At 41.2% G+C, this 21,661-nt stretch overlaps 1 protein-coding gene across 1 annotated transcript; it reads left to right on the top strand.

Moving 5' to 3' along the window:
• The first annotated feature begins 6,377 nt into the window (after nt 1-6,377).
• On the top strand, nt 6,378-20,448 carry LOC309347384 (uncharacterized protein C16orf46 homolog). Its single transcript, XM_081871944.1, has 4 exons — nt 6,378-6,636; nt 9,785-10,030; nt 14,574-15,683; nt 19,540-20,448. The coding sequence occupies exons 2-4, from the start codon at nt 9,821-9,823 to the stop codon at nt 20,233-20,235; spliced, it is 2,016 nt and encodes a 671-aa protein (XP_081728070.1). The 5' UTR covers nt 6,378-6,636; nt 9,785-9,820; the 3' UTR covers nt 20,236-20,448.
• The last annotated feature ends 1,213 nt before the right edge of the window (nt 20,449-21,661 follow it).

The following is a 21,661-nucleotide window of genomic DNA, read 5'->3' as shown; positions in this document are numbered from 1 at the left end:
TGGTTTGATCAAAGGGGAGTCTATACAACCTATATTATCCCACATCACACCTTGGGCCTTTTAACCATGGTAGAGTTGAACTGCTCTTTACTCTCTGATATGGTGGTTATTAAGCTGCTTGTGGAGAAGCTATCTGGAAAATCTCTGCACTTTTTGTAAAAAGGGTCATCCTTTCAGTGCTCAGGAGAGCAATTTGCACACCATGTACAAATAAATCACAGGTTCTTAGGATTATTAGATGCCTGTGATAGCTCATGTAAAATTATGCATCCTCAGATAAAGAATAGCCAACGGTTTATGTCTGAAAACTCTTTTATGTCCACATACTTTGGCAGAAAGAGCAGTGTTCCTTGGGGACTTCTCATTCTAAGCAAGGCATGCTTGCTGAAAGTGTGGAATCCATTATCTGGCAAAGGATTTTGCATCCTAAGGTGCCAAACATCAATACAATACTTAATTAAACTAATTAGGTTTTTGTAAACAATTGGTTATCCTTATTCAAACACTGAGAAACATGGTCAATTTTTAATGAATTTCAGATCATTTACAAAGCTGGTATCTTGTGTAAACCACTAAACTCTAATGTTAGTGTTTATGTCAGAAGAGGAATTGCAATATATGTAGAAAAGAAGCAGCTTTTAAAGCATGTTAAAAGATTTCAGAATTAGTTAATAAAGTCCCCCCCCCGTCTCTTACTTGCACTGTAATTTGGATAAATATAGAAGGAGAGAGGACTAAGTAAGTGTAATTATGTTTTTCCTTCTGTATTTTGGGGGCGGGGAGGGAAGGGATGTTGCCAAATTTCTGTGACAAAGATTCTCTCAGTTCTTGTATCTATTTGTTTCAGAAAGGTAGTTTTTTCCATTCATCTGTTCTCTATGCATTTGGACATCTTTTAAACCATCATTACCAAATTTAGCATGATGATGTCTGTGATCAAGGAGCAGATTTTGTTCTTTGTTTGGGTATGATTGGATGCCATTTTGATTCAAGATGATGGACTGAATGTTTCTAAACCATTGCTTTTAACTACTGACTTCAAAACTGCACTGATTTTTTTAGTTTCTCAGAATTCTTGAGCAATGTCAGATACACTGTTGCCAAACCTCTATAACTGGAGAAATAATTTAGCAAAGGTAATCTCTGTGTATAACTATTTGAAACACACACACACACACACACACACACACACACACACTTTAGAACATTTGTATCTTTCTTTTAAAAAGTTTGAGATGACTTCCAACAAAATAACACAATATTAACAAAACACAATTTAAAATTACATAAATGGCAACAGCCAAAAGCGGTGCATTCTGTAGCAGTGCTCTTGCAAAATCAGAAATGCCCACTTTGTCAGAGACTTTGGGGAAAGAGCTGGGTTTCATGGCCTTTCTGAAAGACAATCACAAGAACTGTGTGACTTCGGACTTTGGCGTAGTGATTTTATAACTTCAATGGCAGTGAAGTCCCTGCTCTCTGTCCCTGCTCACTTCATGTAGGCACATGAAGCTAGGGCCCTCATGTAGAAAATGGATTTATTTATTTTTGCGGGGTGGGTGGGTAGAAAACATAGTTTATTTGTGAGACAAACATTAGTGTAGCAGAGAAAGCAGTCTGCAGTAGATTACATTTGTTGTGTTTTGGTCTGACACCCACTCCCATGGAGCAAGGCAGGTTGCAGGACCACTGATAGACCCGAGTCGGTGACTTGTTCTGAACTTCTGACAGACGCCAAGAACACACTGGGGCCTTCTAAGCCTCTGCCTCCAGACTACCTTTTTGCCCACTTTTAGAGGCTTCAGATTCTTAAAGGACCAGCCCTCTAATCTGCCCTTCTCCACCCTTCCATCACCTTCTGCCTTGTGAGCACGCTGTCCTGCTGGAGCACTGAGGTACTGTGGGGGCCATTTGGTTCCCCAGGCTGAAGGGAAGGTGTCTGCCAGAATCCTGCCTCAACATCTAGCGTCTCTGATGGCCCTGGATATTCTTCTGAAGGCTCCTATCTGACCTCCTTGGTGCAGTGGTCTCCTGACCTCCAGTCAGAGCCTTCAACTTGGTTGGTCTCCTCATCTGATGCCTCAGCAGCCTCTGACTCTTGTGTCTGGATTGCTGCTGGATTCAAGGGTTGTGAGAAACTTAAATCCCGAGTTTCTGAAAGAACGTATCACCCTGCCTGTGCACAAATAATCTCTAGTGGAAGCCCTGGTAGTGATCTCCTCGCCCAGTGAGATCCATGGGGTGGGGACTAAGTGTGCTTTCTTAGTGCTCACCATGACATTGCTCTTGCTTTTTTGTTGGGTGAAGATGCATCTCTTTGTTCAGGCTTTTGGGGAAGGGTGAAGTACACTGGACTAGATTTTTTAAAATTGCTGCTGCTGTTTTGTTTACACATAATTTATGTTGGCTTTTTAAAATATTATTGTTTAACTTCTGGTTTCAATTGTATGCATTTCCACCCTGCAACCTTTGGATGAAGGGCATACTATAAAAATGATAAATAAATAAATAATAAATGACTACAATACATTCTTTGTTTTGATAATACGTATCTTTAGCTCAGGGGAAATATGAAGGCACTTCTTTCAAAGTTTCCTGAGTCACTCTGTTTCTTCACTGCAGTCATGTGTTCATGCCCTTAGTGTGGTGATTATCATTTTCCTCTAGGGCTTGTTCCTGCTTAGACAGACATGCAGGATTTTAAAAAGAAAAATCTACAGATGAGCCAAGGAGGTTTAAATGGTCTCACTTCACTTTTGATTATGTCACACTGCTTTGATTAAAACAAGAAACACCCTTTCTGCTGTGTAAATAACAGTCATGTTAATGTTCACTGAAATGACCTTATTGCAGAACACACCTGTTCATAACCGTTTATAAAAGTTCATAGCAGAAAAGAAAATATCTGAAAAACTGAAGGACTGAGTACTGGGAATATATGATTGTCACTCTCCGTCACAGAAACATGTTTAGCACCTTTATTGACGAGACACTTCTAAATTGTAAGCCAGTTTTGTGATCATGAATAGATCACTCCATTTTTGGTAAGACGTTTAAAGGACAAAGGACAATTTTCTTTCTGAATTTTCAAACCTCTTATAAAAATAAAACATGCTCATGGACTCTTATTACAGTAACAAGTTACTGGTATGTGAATTCTTACCTTAAACTTTGTAACAATATGAACCTAACTTTGTATATGCCAGAAATATCTAGTTATAAACCTTCTATAAGCAGGAACCAGATTTCATACAGACAATTATCTCTTTTAAGATTAAATTTATGATCCAGGAACTGTAAAGATAAAGGTTGTGTCCTCTTCATTTCAAACTTGTGTCTCAGGAAGGTAGTAGTAAACCAGAAGATATGTACAAACAACAGTTCAAAGGTTTTGGTGTTCTGTTACTCACTCACTAGGTAAGCCCCTTCCCTTCCCATAGAAGTTAGGTTTGATCGAAGTATACTTAAACCCCAAGCAAACAGTTCCAACCACTCTTCCTTTGCTACTTACCTTTACTTGACTGCAGACCAAAGGAACAGGTGAGAGATTTGTTTCCTTGCTGGCGTAGGATTCTGAGGAAGAGCCCAAGGTGACTTCACACCATACATTTAAAGTATGACTTAAAACAGTCGTGGCTTTTTCTAAATGGTCTCGGCACCAGTATACCTGAAGGAGCATGTCCACCCCCATTGCTCAGCCGAGATGCTGAGGTCCTCCTCCAAGGTTGGTTCCCTCACTGCAAGAAGCAAAGTTACAGGGAACCAGGCAGAGGGCCTTTTCGGTGGCACCCTCCCTGTAGAATGCCCTCCCTTCAGATGTAAAGGAGATAAAGAATTACACAGCTATTAGAAGACATCTGAAGGCAGCCCTGTATTGGGAGGTTTTCAATGCTTGATGCTTTTATTATTTTTTAGATATGCAGTGGTACCTCTGGTTACGTGCATAATTCGTTCTGGAGGTCCGTTCTTAACCTGAAGCTGTTCTTAACCTGAAGCACCACTTTAGCTAATGGGACCTCCTGCTGCTGCCACGCTGCTGCTGCGTGATTTCTGTTCTCATCCTGAAGCAAAGTTCTTAACCCGAGGTACTATTTCTGGGTTAGCGGAGTCTGTAACCTGAAGCGTATGTAACCTGAAGTGTATGTGACCCGAGGTACCACTATATATCTAATATATGCAGTGTAGTGGTTAAGAGCAGTAGACGTAATCTGGTAAACCGGGTTCACGTCTCCGCTCCTCCACATGCAGCTGCTGGTTGACCTTGGGACAATCACACTTCTCTGAAGTCTCTCAGCTTCGCTTGCCTCAAAGAGTGTTTGTTGTGGGGAAGGGAGGGAAAAGAGATTGTGAGTCTCTTTGAGACTCCTTAGGGTAGTGATAAAGCAGGAAATCAAATCCAAACTCTTCTTCTTCTATAAGCCGCCCAGAGTGCCTGGGGAAACCCAGCCAGATGGGTGGGGTATAAATAATAAAATTATTATTCATTATTTATTTTCCCATAGGATACACTGGGGATCATAGCTGTGAGTGGGAAATAGGGTTCTCCTAACAATTCTTAGGACCCTTAACAAACTGCAGCTCCCAGAATTATTTGTGGGAAGCCATGACTGTTTAAAGTTATATCACTGCTTTAAATGTATGGTGTGAATGTGGCCTGTCAGAAGGCACAGATATCAAATTCTTGACTTTGCACTACACTTGCTCATAAGATCAGTTATACTTCCAACTCTTATTTTAATTTCTTTAATTTCTCTTTAGTGTGAATCTGTTTCTCACGCTCCAGGTGTTTGGATAGCTGGGAACTCTTTTTAAGACTAAGGTGTGTGACTATGAATCATATTGGCCGCCTGCATAACTGTAAAACTTGCTGTCCAAAGCAATACCCATATACCCACTGTCTTTTGTTTCTGTGTAATAAACTAATATGTTTATACTTCCTGGTGTGACAAGTTCTTAGCTGAGTATATGGGTGAAAGGTATAATATATGCATTTTAAAAAGACACATGTCCTGACTTCACGCAAAAGGCTTCATTTCTCTCAGTAGGGTATTGCTGGCTTCATAGACATGATGTGGGTTCAAACGTACACCTCATAACACACTTTTCTGATTTCTTCTGAGTGCACTGTGCTCACTGTATGAGTCAACCACATAGGAAGCTGAACTGACATGTTTACTCCCAGGTGACGAATTATCTCGACATAGCGGAAAATTGCAAAAGAAGTGACTCTCTTGACCCTCGCTGCTAGTAGCAATACATTTTTGAAGCTGAATTTTGTTGCATGTGTGGCCTGTCCCATCTGTGTTTGCGATGGAAGCACATGTTCAGACTTCTGATGCAGAGCAGGGAGGGGCAGTTTTATGGGGCGAACAGTTGCCAGGGGAAGAGCTAAGCTCACCTTTCCCTCTGGCTGCTGCAAAGCTCCCTCTCCCAACAACTCTGGACCAAGAAGGACCATTGGTCTAGTAGTGTTACACGCAGAGTCTGGCCAAGATCATTTCAGATTTAAAAATAAGGGATTAGCAGCCTCGAAAATAAGGGATGAGCAGTCTCACCTGTACCGGGGACAGTCTACGGGATATCTAACAATCCAGGATAGCAGAAGGAAGCAGCGCGAAACGGCGCTGGAATAAGGGAATTTCCCGCAAAAAAAGGGAAGGTTGACAGCTATGGCCAAGATCATGATGATGGAGGGACTCTTTATCTTAATGTTCTATTTTGGCTCATTTCTTGATGTGCTAGCTTTCAACTTGCAGAGCTTATGGGATGATGCTGATGCTGAGAGCCAGTGTGGTGTAACGGTCTGTTCTCATGTAGGATAACATGATAGGATAACATGATAGTAGGGAGACTGGTGTCCAAAATCCCAACTCGGCCACACGGAAATCACACGCTGGGTGACTTTGCTCGGGACAGTAACCAGCCCATCCCACCTCGCAGGGCTGTTGTGAGGATTAAATGAGAGCGAACCGTGTGGTCCACCTTGAATCCCATGGAGGAAAAAATGGGATATAAATGCAAGGGATAATACTGGTAATGAGCCCCTCTCGCCCCGCCCTTGTTCGCTGCTTCTCCCCCTCAGGCCTGGCTTCCTAAACCAGTGTTTCCCAACCTTTGGTCTCCAGCTGTTTTTGGACTACAACTCCCATCATCCCTAGCTAGCAAGACCAGTGGTCAGGCATGATGGGAATTGTAGTCTGAAACAGCTGGAGACCAAAGGTTGGGAAACACTGTCCTAAACAATCGCCGCCTCCCCTTGGCCCCGCCCCTTCCCCTCCCTCCCTCCCTCGCGCCGCGCCTCCCTCCCCTCCCTCACAACGACCGCTCCCGTCACCCGGGGCAACGGCTTTGAGGCGGGAGGGGGCGGGCGGTGACGGCGACAGAGGCGCGGGGCGGCGCGGGGACTGTGAGCGCAGCGGAGGCCCCACCCACCTCCGAGAGCAGCGCCAGCGCCGCCGCTCAACCCCCTGCTCCGTCCGTCGGTGTGCCCTCGTCGCCGTGTTCCCCTCCTTCCCTCTCTGGGTCCCGCGTGGGGGGACTGGCAGGCGGAGGAGGAGGAGGCTGAGGCGGGTCACAAGACTTGCGGGGGGAGGAGGAAGGGGCACGAGGAACGCCAAAAGGAGGCCTTATTATGGGGTGAGTCCGAGGGGGCAGAGGAGGGGAACGGGCGGAGGACCCGGGACGGCATTGGAGCCACGCCACGGGGGACCTCTGAGCGCGTGCAGAGCGCCCCCACAAAGTAACTGGAACTCTTACTGTGACCCGAAGGTCTAGCCGAGTGTTTGCCAAACTTGGGTCACCAGCTGTGTTTGGACTACAACTCCCAGCATCCCTAGCTCAGGGATGATGGGGATTGTAGTTCAAAAACAGCTGGAGACCCAAGTTTGGCAAACACTGGTCCAGCCCAACCTTTCTCAACCTTGGGTCCACAGATGTTGTTGGACTACAACACCCAGCATTCTTAGCCAGCAAGACCAATGGGCAAGGATGAGGGGAGTTGTAGTACAACATCTGTGGACCTAAGGTTGAGAAAGGTTGGGCTAGTCCAGTGTTTCCCAAATTCGGGTCTCCAGCTGTTTTTGAACTGCAGTTCTCATCATCCCTGACCACTGTTTCTGCGAACTAGGGATGGTGGGAGTTGTAGTCCAAAAACAGCTGGAGATCCAAGTTTGGGAAACACTGGGCTAGCCATACACAACTGGGATTTTTAAAAAGAAGGGTGCTCCTGACCAGCCCCAATGTCTTCCCATAGGTAACTGGTGCTTTAAGACAAGGGTGCCCCTGACCGTGCACAGTCACTGCCTTCCACCCTCCTGCAGTTACTGGGACATGTCAGCATGTTCTGAAATGAGGGGCTGAACTCTGGGCATGGTTGCTGTGAGAACACTTGACAGCTTGTTTTCTGAACAACAGTGTAACTGAGGGAGGAATAGTCTTCTAAAAGAAAAAGAAATGGTATTAAATTATGCGAAGGAAGAACATATGGGGGAAGTAGGGAAAGACAGAGGTGAAGCTAAGGGTGAAGACAGCAATTCATTGTACTGCAGGGTACTCAATGTTTTTGGGCCTGAGAGTATATTTGGAAATGGAAGAAAAACTCATGGGCACCACAAGATACCCATTTCACATAAGAACTGCCAGTGCTCAGACCCTGCTCCCTGTCCAATGCAGGCAAAACATCCCCAAAACTAATAAAACACTTTGCAGACCCCAGCATTATGTAAGGTGGTGAAAATTTTAATGCTCTTCTCTTCATTGAAGACAAATGCCTAGCAATGCAGTCTTTTCACTGGACTTTAGGAAACAGGTTTCCATCACACTTTAGAACTGATGTCTGCTTTCATTCTAAGGCAGGGGTGGACAACCTTACTGTTCCTCAGGGGTACATGTAGCTGATGGGCGATACTCGGGGAACTTGTGCCAGTTTGTGTGGCTAGTCCAGTCTTGGCAGTGGGCTGGAGCATTAACACCCACAAACCCAACTTACACCCACATCAAACCACAGGATTTTTTTGGAAGATGGGGACAAAGTAATACAGTCGTAGCTTGGATCCCAAACGCCTTGTGAGCTGAACGTTTTGGCTCCCAAACTCCGCAAACACGGAAGTGAGTGTTCTGGTTTGTGAATGTTCTTTGGAACCCAAATATCTGAAGGGGCTTCCGCGGCTTCTGATTGGCTGCAGAAGCTTCCTGCAGCCAATCGGAAGCCACGCCTTGGTTTCCGAGCGTTTTGGAAGTTGAACGGACTTTCAGAACAGATTCCGTTTGACTTCCGAGGTACCACTGTATAGGGATGATATCTGTAAATAAATCCCCATTTCTTTGATCTGTTTGAAGCATCTTGGGCTACTGGGTGTAGTCTTTCTGAGGGAAAGGTCCCAGTTAATTAGTATAATGTGCCACCAGTGTAGAGAGCTTGCTGCCAGATTGCTCAAGGTCAGGGGTCGACAACCTAAGGCCCATGGGCCGGAAGCGGCCCACAAAGGCTGTTTAACAGGCCCACGAGCCGGCCACTTGGCAAGTCCCTGCGCGCTGTGCTAAACCGACGCGGTGCGGGGACTCTCTTCTGTGGCTCCAGAAATAGTGTCTGCGCAGGCATGATTTTCGGCCTCTTGGCATGTGCAGAAGCGATTTCTGGCGCCACAGGCATGCACAGACATGATTTCTTGCATTGCACCGGCCTGGCCCACGGAGGATCTCCGCAGGAGTGATCCAGCACATGCCCGGTAAGCCTTGCTGACCCCTGCTCAAGGTCGTAGAAATGGTGCAAAAATGAACTTTGTAGTAGCAGCTGGATAGTTTTCCAGTATGTACATTATCTATTGTTGGGAAAACTAGGCCCTAGGCTGTGATTGGCAAAAATCTGCCTTGTAACCAGGCTTTTTGGTATTAAAAAGTAGCCTTTGATTTATTTTTGGGGGGCCCATTCAGATGAAGGATTGTGTTGCAACAACCTGGATGTAGCTTGCTGGTGGGATCTGTGACTATGGGGTTGGTGATAGGGTGAGGCAAGCTAATGCTGTTCTTTTTGGTCTGTACCCGAATTCCCAAAAGGTTTTTGGTTCTTAAATTGTAATTTTTAGTATGAAAAGGATTCTATTTTAGTCTTGTGGTCTCTTAATAAAGTATTTGTCTTTATCTATTGCTGTGGCTTCTTATGGTAGGCTTTTGTCTAAATCTGGCACCTGGTTTTCACTACTGAGTAATTTGTGGGTTTGGGGCTTGGAGAACAAGGAGTGGATATTTGGCTCTTGGCTAGATGAATTCCAAGGGCTCCAAAAAGAAACCTGAGTGTCCCCTGACTTAGATTTGGAAAACCTTTCAGGAGTGGAGGCTGGGCAGGATTGATTTTCCCTGGGCATCATTCAGCTTGGCTGCAGAGTTGGGAAATTAGCCCTGGGTAGAGAGGAATAATACCTGCTCCTTTGTTCCAGGCTAGAAGGGGTGAGATAGGAATAAGGAATGCTTACCATCATAGCTCCAATCTCAAAACAAAATTTTATTCAATCCCTTCTTTATCATACAAATCTAGAAATAATGTAGGTGCTGTGATCCAGAGCTGCTATGCAGTTCCTGAGTCAGCAGGACTTCTGTAAGACGGGGTAAAAAAGCATGTCCTTGTATTCTGTTAAAGGATTTTAGAGGTAAAATTACTTGTTATCACCCAGCAACAGCTGATCAGTAAAAAAAGAAACATACCAATTTTGTTTCATTCATGCTATTATAAAATAAATTGTCTAACTGCAGTATTATTATTTTGTTTTAAAAAATCCTTAAAACACAGGCAGAGCGCGTGTAACCTACAGAGTCAGCAAGTGTAATGACTTCCTCTGAACAGAAGCAAAATGAAATAGAGTCTGAAAGAGTCGCTGGAAATACAAGAATTGTGGAAACAGAATTGCGCTGCACCTACCCAAATGAGAGGCGGGAGAGGAATCAGATTTACACCCTTCTAAGCATCAGTAACAGCATAAATGAACAAGAGGAAAGATCCTTGGATTGTACTAATGGAACAGGATGGGAGGAAGCTGTGAGTAAGAATTTTATGTTGTGAACATTTATACTCTCAGTCACCAATTATCCATTAAAAAGAATCTGCTATAATATAGTGTAGTTTATAAATGGGCACCACTTGTCTCCTAGGGGCTGGTTCAAATGTAGTATCAGTTGAAGCATCTTGTGTTCAAATGTGCATTCTGATGAATATAAGAATTATATCCTTGGTTTCAAATCCATCAGGTGATACCGTTGCAGAAGTCCATTTAGTTATACAGGTCTCTTGCTGAATCTTTTCAATATAAATGTTGCAGCTGTGGATGCATGCAGCTTCCCTCACCTTAAGTTGCAATACTACCTATGGCCCTGCCTAGACAGAGTTAGCTTTGCCTTGTCCATATATGCTGTGGAAAATCCAAGTCTGACTACTCTAGTGGACCTGGAGAGGCCTTTGGAAACTATTTGTTATCTTCAATTACTTCAGGATATGGCAACCAAACTGTTGACTGGAACAAGCCACTTGGAATGTAGCTTGCCAATTTTCTGTGGCTTCTAATTTGATTCCAAGGATTTTCCAAGATACTGGTTGTGACAGGTTTTAACATATAAAGTCTCATATGGCTTTGGACCAGAGTATCTGAAGGCTTGACTGCTCCTATATGAACCTGCTTGATTTTTAAGACATTCATCAGGGGCCTTGCTTTGGGTGCTTCCACTTTCAGATGGAAAGTGGGTGGCAATCAGATAGTAGTATCCTGGTTTTGGAAGATTTTCTCCAGGGACAAATTGACTGGCACCTACTCTTAGCCTTTAGAATGAGGTTGATACAACTGTATTCTCCTGAATTTTTAATTGTTTTAACACTTCCTTTGCTGCTGGGTACGTTTGTTGACATTCTTATGGTTTGTATTGTAGTTCTTAAACTTTCTTAGCTGCTTAGAAAGTTTATATACTCAAATGTGGGATAAAATTATTTTAAAGAAAATATTTAAAAACAAAACTCTTGTGACACGTTAAGTCCATTTAGCGTGATAAAAACATCTGGGAGATAGACCGAGCTTTAATCCATAAAAACCTATGCCATGATAAACGTGTTAATCTTTAAGGAATGGCAAGAATCTTGTTGATCTATTTACAAAGGAATCAATAAAAATAAATTATAGGTATTAATAATTTCACCCTGTCCAGACTAAAGTCAGTGGTGTTGGGTTCCAAAATTTACATAAAAGATAATCCTTAAATTAGACAATGCTTTTGATGAAATTATTATAATGATAGTATTTGTGATTTGGTTCAGGTTAGTATATGTAGCAATAATTTAATTATTTGCTCAGGGTACTCTACACTTTCCCATTATATGTCATTTTAAAGATGTGCAGCTGGCGCTATGCATGGAAAGAAGTCAGCCTGCATTTACTGGGGCTTATGCCCAAGTAAGTCTTCAGATAACTGCAGTTAATTGTGTAATTACTTTTACAGTTTTCTTGTATTTTGGATTGTGAAGCAAATGTCAAAGCTTTTCTTCCTACTGCCATGCCATTGTTACTCTATTTTTAGGCTCATGTTTACTACATTTTTTTGAGCTCTGCTTTGTGTCCTGATATCTGTATCTAATTAAGAAGCCCTGTGGTTATGTCCACATGGTACTTATTTTTAGGGCTGCAATCCTGCCAGTGGCTTCATCCAGAATCCATCCTTTCCTTGTATACATGCTTTGCATTTCCTAGCTTATAACACCTTGCAAGTGTTGGGGGAAGAGAATGACCAGCAAGGTCTAGTGATGCTTTCTTGTGAGAGGGAGCAATCCGAGCCACCTTGAAGGAAGCAGATATGTACCTTCTCTTAACCTGCAGACTATTCCATCTATTAGTTGCTAATTTCTCATTTGTGAATAAAAGTTACCCAGTAGGTAATTATCACAACCCTGATTGCAATCCTGCTATTTTTCCTAAATTTCTCAGCAGGTTTTGTTACCATCAGTTATGATATTATTCTGGTGTATATTTCCAGGGACATTGTTCTTCAGTTCCTATGTGGAGAGCCATTTTCAGAATGTGGTGCTGAGAGATCATCACTATTGTATTATGCAGGGATTTATTTTGTCTCTTATGCTGTTTAGAATCTCTTCTGTATGAAAATCCTGAGGTCCTTTGGGATCCTGGAGTAAGATGCCATCTGTATGCTGCTGACATTTTCATGTAAAATTCAGAAGTGGTGGTGGATAAGATGAACTGATGTCTGAAATGAGTAGTAGTAGTAATAATAATAATAATAATAAATTTATTATTTATACCCTGTCCATCTGGCTGGGTTGCATGAACTGGATGCATGCTAACTAACTGAAGCTCAATCCAGACAAGATGGAGGTACTGATTATAATTGGTTTATAAGTGGTTTAGCCTGATACGTTGAGTCTATTTTGGGTGGTTTTGCATTTCCTTGAAGAATTAGGTGCAGAGCTTGGAGATTTGTTTAGATCTATTCTTATATGTGGATGCCCAAGTGAGATGTTGCGTGAAGCACTTTCTGCCAGTCAGCTGCTATGCCAGTTTTCACCCCTCCTCTTGATGACTCTCTTATGTTAAGCTAATGCAGTGTCTTCATAGAATCATAGAATTGTAGTGTTGGAAGGTACCCTGAGGATCATCTAGTCCAACCCCCTCCAAAGCAGGAATATGCAGCTGTCCCATAAGGGGATCGAACCTGCAACCTTGGCATTATCATGCTCTAATCAACTGACCTATCCAGACTCAGATGGAAAGGGATGCCTTAGAAGACTACTGAGAAGCCACAACTAGCCCATAATATGTTTTGTTGAATGGAACGCATTACACCAGTGCATAAACATATTCAGTGGTTAGATGTCTATTTCCAAATACAATTCATAGTCCTGTTGTTAACCTTTAAAGTTGTGTAGCTCAGGTTGCAGATATCTGCAGGACCGCTGCCTAGATGCTGAGATTCTCTTCAGAGGCCCTTCTGTGGGTGTCCTTTGCCTGTTTTATATCCTACTTTTCGAGCCAAAAGACATTTTTAAAGCAGCTTACAATGTAGCAGAGCAAGTATAACAATTTCAAAACAATAAAAAAATCAGTTCTATTAACTAAGATTCTAGTTAGGAGATAATGCATCCTGATTCAGAGCAAAAAATTGGACTGGATCATCTTTGAAGGAGTTTGCCATAGTGCGGTCTGGTTTTGTCATAATCAGGAATGTGGCAGTAGGCTACTCTGCAATGGTTGTCTTTCATGGGCATGAGGATGTGGTTTACGTTACTCCAGTGGACCAGGAATTGTTGACCAAACAGCAAAGCTGTCCTTGAAGAACACTTTCACATAGTCAGGAGTGCATGATCCAGCTTTCCACCTTGTATTCAAACTCAGGCTCATAACAGGCACCACTGGAGAAGTTACTGTGGAAGGCATTTATGCTGACAGACTAGTAGGTGGCAGCTTTCAGAACCATAACTGTTCCCAGAAGCAAAGCTAACATAACCTAAGGGTTTGCTTACAAGAGCTCAGCCTGGCTGCTGTGATGGTACCTATTTTGGCTTTTGTATGGTATAGTATAGTATAGTACAGTACATTGTGTGTATGGAGCACTGAAGTACAGATAATTGCTTTAGCCCATTGCCTGCTTTTTAAAAAAGCAAGTCTCTTCCTTTCTTCTATAAAATGATATTTTATACTTTCTATTACTTAAAAAAATAATTCAGTATTGAGGCTAGAATCCCATGGTCCCTGGGAGGGTGTGCCAGGGGGTATTGGATGTTTCAAATCTCCAAGGTGAGGGTGGAGAACCTCATAAGGCCTCTTCCAGCCACTATGGAAGTCACTGTGGCCATTTGTCTTACCAACGTCAGAGTTCAAATATTGGTTGGAGCAAAGAAAGGGGTTGGTTTGGATCTAAATCCTTTCCATATCCCTGACTCCACCCCTGCCTAACAAATAAATTGAGATAAATATATGTCATCCTTGGAACTGACATATGTATTTTCCTTTCTACTGGAAACATTAGGAAAGAAATAATAAAAACTTAGAAGACAAGCACTTAGAAGGGACAAATAAAAAAGAGCACCACATTTTCCACCTTTTTGTTTTGCTACCATGTGCCCAGTAAACTGTCTTTGAGTTATTCAAATCCTCTGCCTTCTGCTGTCCCATTGGTAGGAATACTGTGTTAGTGAAGAGCTCTAAAGAAAGCATTAAGAACATGAATAATAGCTTTTGGTCCTCCCATTTGAGACTAAAAATTAGCCATAATATGATATGCACAGCTTTGTTATTTAAGTAGACTGGTATGAAACAAAAGTTGGGAGTTGACTTGTGCTGGACCTTCTTGTTTAGTACTAAACTATGACTCATTTAAGGTCTGCTCAACAGTCTTATCTGACTTTCTTGATAATGGGGCATTATTTTAGAATGGTCTAGGAACCTCATTTCAATTACACTTTTTTTGAACAGAGAATATCTTTTCTGCATATTGGCCCACAGCTAAAATTAGCAAGAGATTACCAGTAAATCTAGTTGCTCTGCTGCTTAAAATACTAACTTATATTCACATCATTTTGCTCTCAGGTCCAAGGCTGGGGCAAAACAGCCCCATTTGCTTATCTTCAGCTACAGAAGAAAGCTAGAAAAGCAAAGACAAGTGAGTCTGTCAGTGGATGCCACTCTGTCAGTGGATGCCTTTACTGCTTAGATCTGAATCAAGTTATTGACAAAAGTTTGGAACAAGACCCCAAGGGTACAGAACCATTGAAAACTGATTTCAAATTAAGTACATGTGCTGCCACAGATCGTATTCCAGAAAAACAACAGACTCTGCTTTTACAGAGTGCAACCATATACTCTTCTGCAACAGAAGACTCTAAAAAGGAAAACTGTTATGGCAAAATATATTCTGGTCAGACATCCCAAGGAGAAAAGAAAAAAGTGTCCTTAAAGGATGCTCAAGCTACTTTAAGTGAAAGGAGATTTTTGCTAATGAAAGAGAGTCCTCTCTTCCAAGGAGAAAAGAGAACAGTGCCAATAAAGGAGTATAGTATACTGACTACAGGAAAACCCAAAACTCTAGAAACTGTGAAATACAAAGACACAAAAGGCTACGAGCCTCCCATATGTAATCATGTTGGCACTGAAACTGCTACTGTTAAGCCATCATTAGTACTACCACCTCTGAAAGATGCAACTCTCAAAACCACCCTGGATCCTTCAGCAAAGAAAAGCAAGACTGTTACTTCCCAGGCAAGTGAAAAATCATTCCATGCTGTTTCCGAGACAAGTTGCTGTGGTCAGGTTTTTAAAACCAAAGAGCAAAAGAGTGAAAAAAGAATAGACACAATGTGTAATGCAGTGAAGGAGCAAATAAAAATGCATGAAATAGCCTCTTTTGACTCAAGGCTTTCCAAGACTTCATTCATCTCAAGAAACCCAGATCGTTGCTACTGGCATTGTGCGTTTGCACCAGATACAAAAATGGCAACCATGTCTAATTCAATTGCACTGCGAAGACACAATCATCTCAACAGCATGCATTTTCTGCATACAAAAGGAGCGCGAATCAACAGAGCTAATGAGATGCAAGACCCTTGCACCAGAAGCAGGAGTCACACTGGAACCAAACAAGGAAATGAGTCAAAAACACAGGAGATCCCTCTGCTTTCTGGACTATTCCCTTCCTTAACGGTCAGCCGTGTTGCAATAGCTGCATTGCCCTTTAGGCTGACCTGACTTTTAAAATTGTAATTTCTTGTTGGGCTATTCATGGATTTGTTTGGAGCACTCTGTATAATGAGAAAAAATACTGAAAAGTCATTGTAAAGCAGACTGGGCAGATTTGTTAATTTGCATAGGTGCTATTTTGAATAGAGTTGACTGCCACTCATTTCTGTACAAAATTAAAATACCAATTGATTACCTCTTACAATATGATAATGGTTTCAGTAGATCCTTAAATATGTTTAGTTGAACTAATAGAGTCTGCAGTGTAGACTCAGGCTCTCAGAGATGAGCCTTAATGTGCATTGCCTGGATGATGCCCCCAGTTTGCCAAAAACTTTTTGTCTTTAAAAGTACACCTAGCTAGTTCTTATTTAGAAAATTGGGCATAGCATTTCAGTACTTCCAATCCCCACTGTATGTATGGTAAATGCAAGCTACTTTGGTCTGTTTTGTTCTTATTAGTCCTTTTGCTTGGGAAGGACCACTGCAGAAGCACCATGACCTGTGTAGTTTGTCTTCTCAAGGAATACTTGAACTACTGCACCAAACTCAGAATAGATGGGCAAGGGATCAGATTTTGCCTAAATTAAGCCCGTACAATTTGGAAGTCATCGAGCCATACATAGCCACAATGCCTGTTTTTGCTCTCTGTCAAGAATGGCAATAGAAGGCTGTCAAATATCTGTCAGGCCAGACTAAGTTGCTCATGAGCTATATTTATCTCAATGAGTTGTACAGTTGTACAGGCCTAGACCAAGTGCTTCACCATATGGAATCTAGAAAAGTACCAAAAATTGTCTGCGTAGTCTCTGCCACAATGATGTACTATTTTCAAGCGCCCTCCAATTTGTGCAAAGCCTTAGCTGTTTTTAGATGTTGTAAAAAGTTTATTTTTAAAGTTTTCTTTTATGTTTAATGTTCAAACAATGTGTAGATAAGACTAAGGAAGCCAAGTTAATATTTAGTTATATTTGTGTGTGTAGAATTGACTGTATATACTTCTTGATTTGTTTATGTTAGCTAGGACTTGTCCCCCTCTGCAAAATTAGGTAACTCACATTGCTTTATAATCTAGATAGCTTCAATAAAATACTTTTCTGTATGCACAGTGACAGCATGTTCCTCAGTATTTCAATCCAAGAGATTTTCCTGTCAACATCTGCCATAATTATCCTACACCTTATCTGATGCATTTGGAGTAGCAGGAAGGTAATGACATTTCTGGATATCCAATTGCAAGAGTCCCAATGTCACTCACCCATGATTCATGGAATCCACTTATATTTGATCAACTGTACAGAAACTTGTTCAAGTAGTTTTATTATAAAATCTTGCCAAATTCTTTTTAGTTTCAAACAAACAAGTTTGCACATAAACCGATCGTAGTCCTTGAACTAAATATTTTGAGTTCTTATGCAAAAAAAATCTGAGAGCTGAGTGGCCTTTTCCTTTTGGTTTTGGTGATGGTAGCAAGGGCTCTCACCAGGAATTCATGTGCATAAACCTCCTGCAAGAACACAGAAGGCTAGTTGAAAAAAATGAACTTTTTTGACAAGCAGCTTGCTTTCTTGTTCTTAAAACAGGCATGAAATTATTTAAAGCAAAAGTGTTCAATAGCATGACCATTTTTTCAGGATTCATCAGTGCCTACAAAGAAGGGATTAAAACAGTGACTGACAGAAATGTTGTCACAAACATGCAATATCTTTAAGAAACCACACCTGTTTCTACAAGTGTGGAGCAAAGATTTTTGGGGTGAACCACTAGTTAAATGGTGTGAATTCCTCACCCCCCCATTATAGGAGACAAAATTGCTCAAACAATTATAAACTGTTTATTTGAATTGCCTTTTCTTGGATTGGCTGCTAGACTTAACCCTTCCTCTTGCTCCTACTACCACTTCTGTAGAAATGCTGGTTTTAGTGAACATTGTTGAAGGGCTTCCTGCTACCCTCATTGCACATCACATTTACTGCTAAGAATTGTGAAATTCTGTGCTCCAGTTTAAAACAAAACAAAACAGGGCTTAAGCAAAGTTTTGGATAATGGATGGATACAAGCAGTCGTTTACAAAGTGGTTGCTTAACCATGCTATAGCTGTAACCACTTGCTGAGTCAGTTACCTGTGTGATCCTGTTAGGCCAAGTGGATGAAAGTTTTACCTCTCATACAAAATACAGACAGTTAAATGGTTGTCAGTCTTCACCTATGTAGACTTGTACCTTGTGAAATAATGGCTTTACAGAAAATAACATGTCATACTTAAGGACCCATTAATATGTGTTTTCATTTTTCAAAATTACAAGCAGAATAAAATGTCAATAAATTTTAATTCTTTGTGAGCATAAATAAACTTGAAGTTTCTTTTCTAATGATTCCATTGATGAGTGAACCAAAATAAATAGCAGCTACTTTTCAGCGAATCTAAAATGATTGATCTTGTTACTTACCAGCTAAACCAAGTTAGTGAACTGAAAAGCTATGCTTGATAGTACTTACAAGTCATGCTTTCTGATGCTGCAGTTAGGAAAACTTCAAAAAGCAATTTGGCATTACAATGAACAAAGTATGAATTTTGTATTACTTAGTCGAGGGTGTGGTGTGGGGGGAAGGCTGTGGCCCTCCGGAGACGGCTGGACTCCAGTTCCCCTCCTTGAACACAGTGGGGCCCACTTCTGGGTAGGTATGTCCAGGGCCAGGCTGCATATTCCACTGATTTCAGTGGGAAAGATTTAAGCATGTTCAGAACGCTAACTGAAAATAAGTAGGGACTTTAAAAGTTTCTTAGCGTTGGTTGGGTCATGCCCTTTGTTTTAACTCCCCTTTTCTGCCCTGCACAAAGAGAACAGATGCCGCAATCCAATACTCAATGGTGCATGCTCCAAAATAAGTGTATATAGGATTACATACGCAAGTAATTGTGTGTAGCATTACATACTAACACAAGTGTGTATTGCTAACTAGCTTTTAAAATAGCATATATATTTAACAGTTTTTTTTCTTAGTTCTGTGGACTTTGTCAATGATAACTGTGGAATTTAGCTGTGATTTCATTCTTTTTTAAAAAATTGTGGGGTTTAAAAAAATAAATCATACTATTGATTTTCTTTTAAACACTTGAGGTTTTTTTTAAAAAAATCACCATTATATCAAATGTGGAAAAATAGGGGGATAACAGCATGGATAATGTACATCACAAAGAATGTGAGACTACAGCAGAATTTAAAAATCATTTAGCTTTAAAAATATAGAGCCTTCTTTAGATACAAATAATCATTTGATTCCTCCCCACCCCCCACAAATGCACCCCAAGACCCTCCTGAATTTATATCCATTAAAAAAAAACCTAACCAGTTCTGTGGACACCCTACTGTGATTCTGTTATACCAGAATATTTTTTGGTGATTCTCCCGGGACTCCCACACCGATGTATCCTTTAAAAAAGGACTACACCTGCTTTTACACTTTCGCCACTTTGGCAAGTGGCCCCCAGAGGGCTGACATTGGGTCTTTTTATAGGATTTCATTACTAACTTGGTTCAATAAATCATCACCAGCAGGACATATCCAATATAACATTTAGTGGAAAATTCTCATTTTTCAAATGAAAGTCCTAGATAGCATGGAAAAGTTACCTAACATGACATTGAAAAATTTAAGAAGAATTTAGCCAAAATTCACTACAAGTTTTGTATAGAGGTTTGGTGAAATTCATTATATTAAGTGTTTTTTGTGAAAGTGAAAGATTCACGTTTTTGGTGTGGCTGCAATACTCTGAATTTAACGGCACCATCTTTTCCCCTCCCTTCTTTCCTTCCAGGAACACGGCTGGGGAAGAGCTACTCCTTTCACATGCTGTAAGATCCAAAAAGAGATCAAGAAACCAAGAGTAACCAAAACAGTCTCAAGCATCTCTCACCAGAATATGGTGCCTGCTAATAAGAAAAACATGGCCTGGGTAACACAGTTGGCAAGAGAGAGACAAAAAATGGATGACAAATTTACTGAAGGAGAACCAGTTTCAAGCAACAAAAAGATTGAAGTTTCGTGCATCAAACCATACAACTATGTCCCAATGATGACAGCCCATGCCGAGGGAGACAGAAAGAGAGGGAAATTAGATTCTATCCAAACATTCCTAGGTGAAAAAAGGAGCTTGCCAATAAAGGAATATGAAATCAAGTACTCACAACGGCAGACAGAACCTGACATCCTGAAATATAATGAGATCGGCCTGCCCAGAGTAATCCACGGCAATCCTCCTAACAGCTTGAGCTGTATAACCTTAAATGCATTTTTGGTCTTCAGACCAGACGAAGGCAATGTAATCAATTTGCACCTGGAGCCTCCTTCAAAGCATGAAGCAACGGCAGTCAAGAGAACTGAGGAAGAAGACAGCACGGATGCAGTCTCCTATAGCCACGTAATTAAAAAAGTAAAGCAGAAGAGTGAAAAAAAAGTTGGTATGAATAATACGGTGAAAAAGCAAATACAAAAATCATGTATCGCCCTTTGACTTGTCCATGGTGCTCAGCTATTTTGTCTCGTCTTCAAAGCTGTTTGACTTTTTCCTTTGCATTGAATTAAGATTACATTCAAGCTATCTTCCATTCCAAATCATTGCTATTCTAAATGCAATACAAACACCTGCATGGTTTGTGCTGCCCTTGTAAAATTGTGATAGTAGCAAGGGCAATTGCATTAATAATAAGGAGTGAGCTTTAACTCAGCAGGACTGATCATCTCAATTAATTGGCAGTGACTAATTTTAAACCAGTGAGGCCAAAGAGCTGGGACTTAAGGGGTACTCTTGGTTTGTGAGGCTATTTTGGTTCTAGTAGGTTGCTATAATTCAGAATGACTATATATTAAGGTGGTTATTCTTTCTCCCAATATCTGGAGCCCCAAAGCACCATGGGTGGTTTTCACTTGGCACACCTGGCCCAACTGCCCCTTTGAGTGGTAGCACAAACAGCCAGAGAAGCTCATCCCATTGGGAAGCCCTCCGGAGCACACTCCTCTGGCCCCAGGATAAGAACAACTGCCACCAGAAGGAAATCCCTCCATTCCCTATGAATGAAAGCTTTTTGCAAGACCCAAATGCTACAGGGGATACTGAAATTACTGTCTCTGCAGCAGGTCAAGGAACCATGAAGCCAATATTACAATGCATGCCAGTTTTGTAAAGCAAGGATGCCTTGATTAGTTTTGATTGATACAGCACATCAGTTACAATTGTGCCAACCCTCCCAATTTCCTCAAAAAATTAGGAAAACCAGGACCAAATCATGGGACATAGGAATTGCTACAGTATAATAATAAGGGACAGTATTTTGAGTCCAACACAATTCAGCATTTGGGGTTTGGGGGAGAAAGAAAGCTATTTACAGGTAGTTTTCACAGGTTTATGGGGGGGAACCACTGAATTTGCTGTGTTTTAAATATTGCAAATTTTGATGTTACAATATATTACTATTATTAAATAAAAATATTAAGACTGCAGACAGGGCACTGAATATTAGTGCTGTAAGGCTGCAGATTAGAATTACAATCAAGCACAATCCAAAATACTTTTTTTTGCAACACTGGGGCAATGGTATTTTGAATGTCAGCTTATACCCGAAAACTAATTTGCTGAGAATAGGGAGCCTTAGCATTAGAACTCTGGCTGGTTATGAAAATATAATTCTATTAATCCTTCGTGATTCTTCAGTTAGAAGAGTTATTCCCCAACTCCTGTGTGTGTTTGGTTTTTAAAAAGCTTATAGTGGAACAATTATTTCCCTCCTCACCCCAAAACATAGGTCAATTGTGTTGCAGTATAGTTGTGCCAGGTGTGCCTACCTGAGATGCAGAAGAGCTTCCTTCCTACTGATGAGTAAAAAGCTCTCCCTGCTCAATGCCTACTGCATTTTATAGAATTTAAAAATAATATTCTTATA

Source organism: Podarcis erhardii (assembly GCF_964252035.2).
Source record: "Podarcis erhardii genome assembly, chromosome: 7".
NCBI classification, from domain to species: domain Eukaryota; kingdom Metazoa; phylum Chordata; class Lepidosauria; order Squamata; family Lacertidae; genus Podarcis; species Podarcis erhardii.
This window is presented reverse-complemented; position numbering and strand designations above follow the sequence as displayed.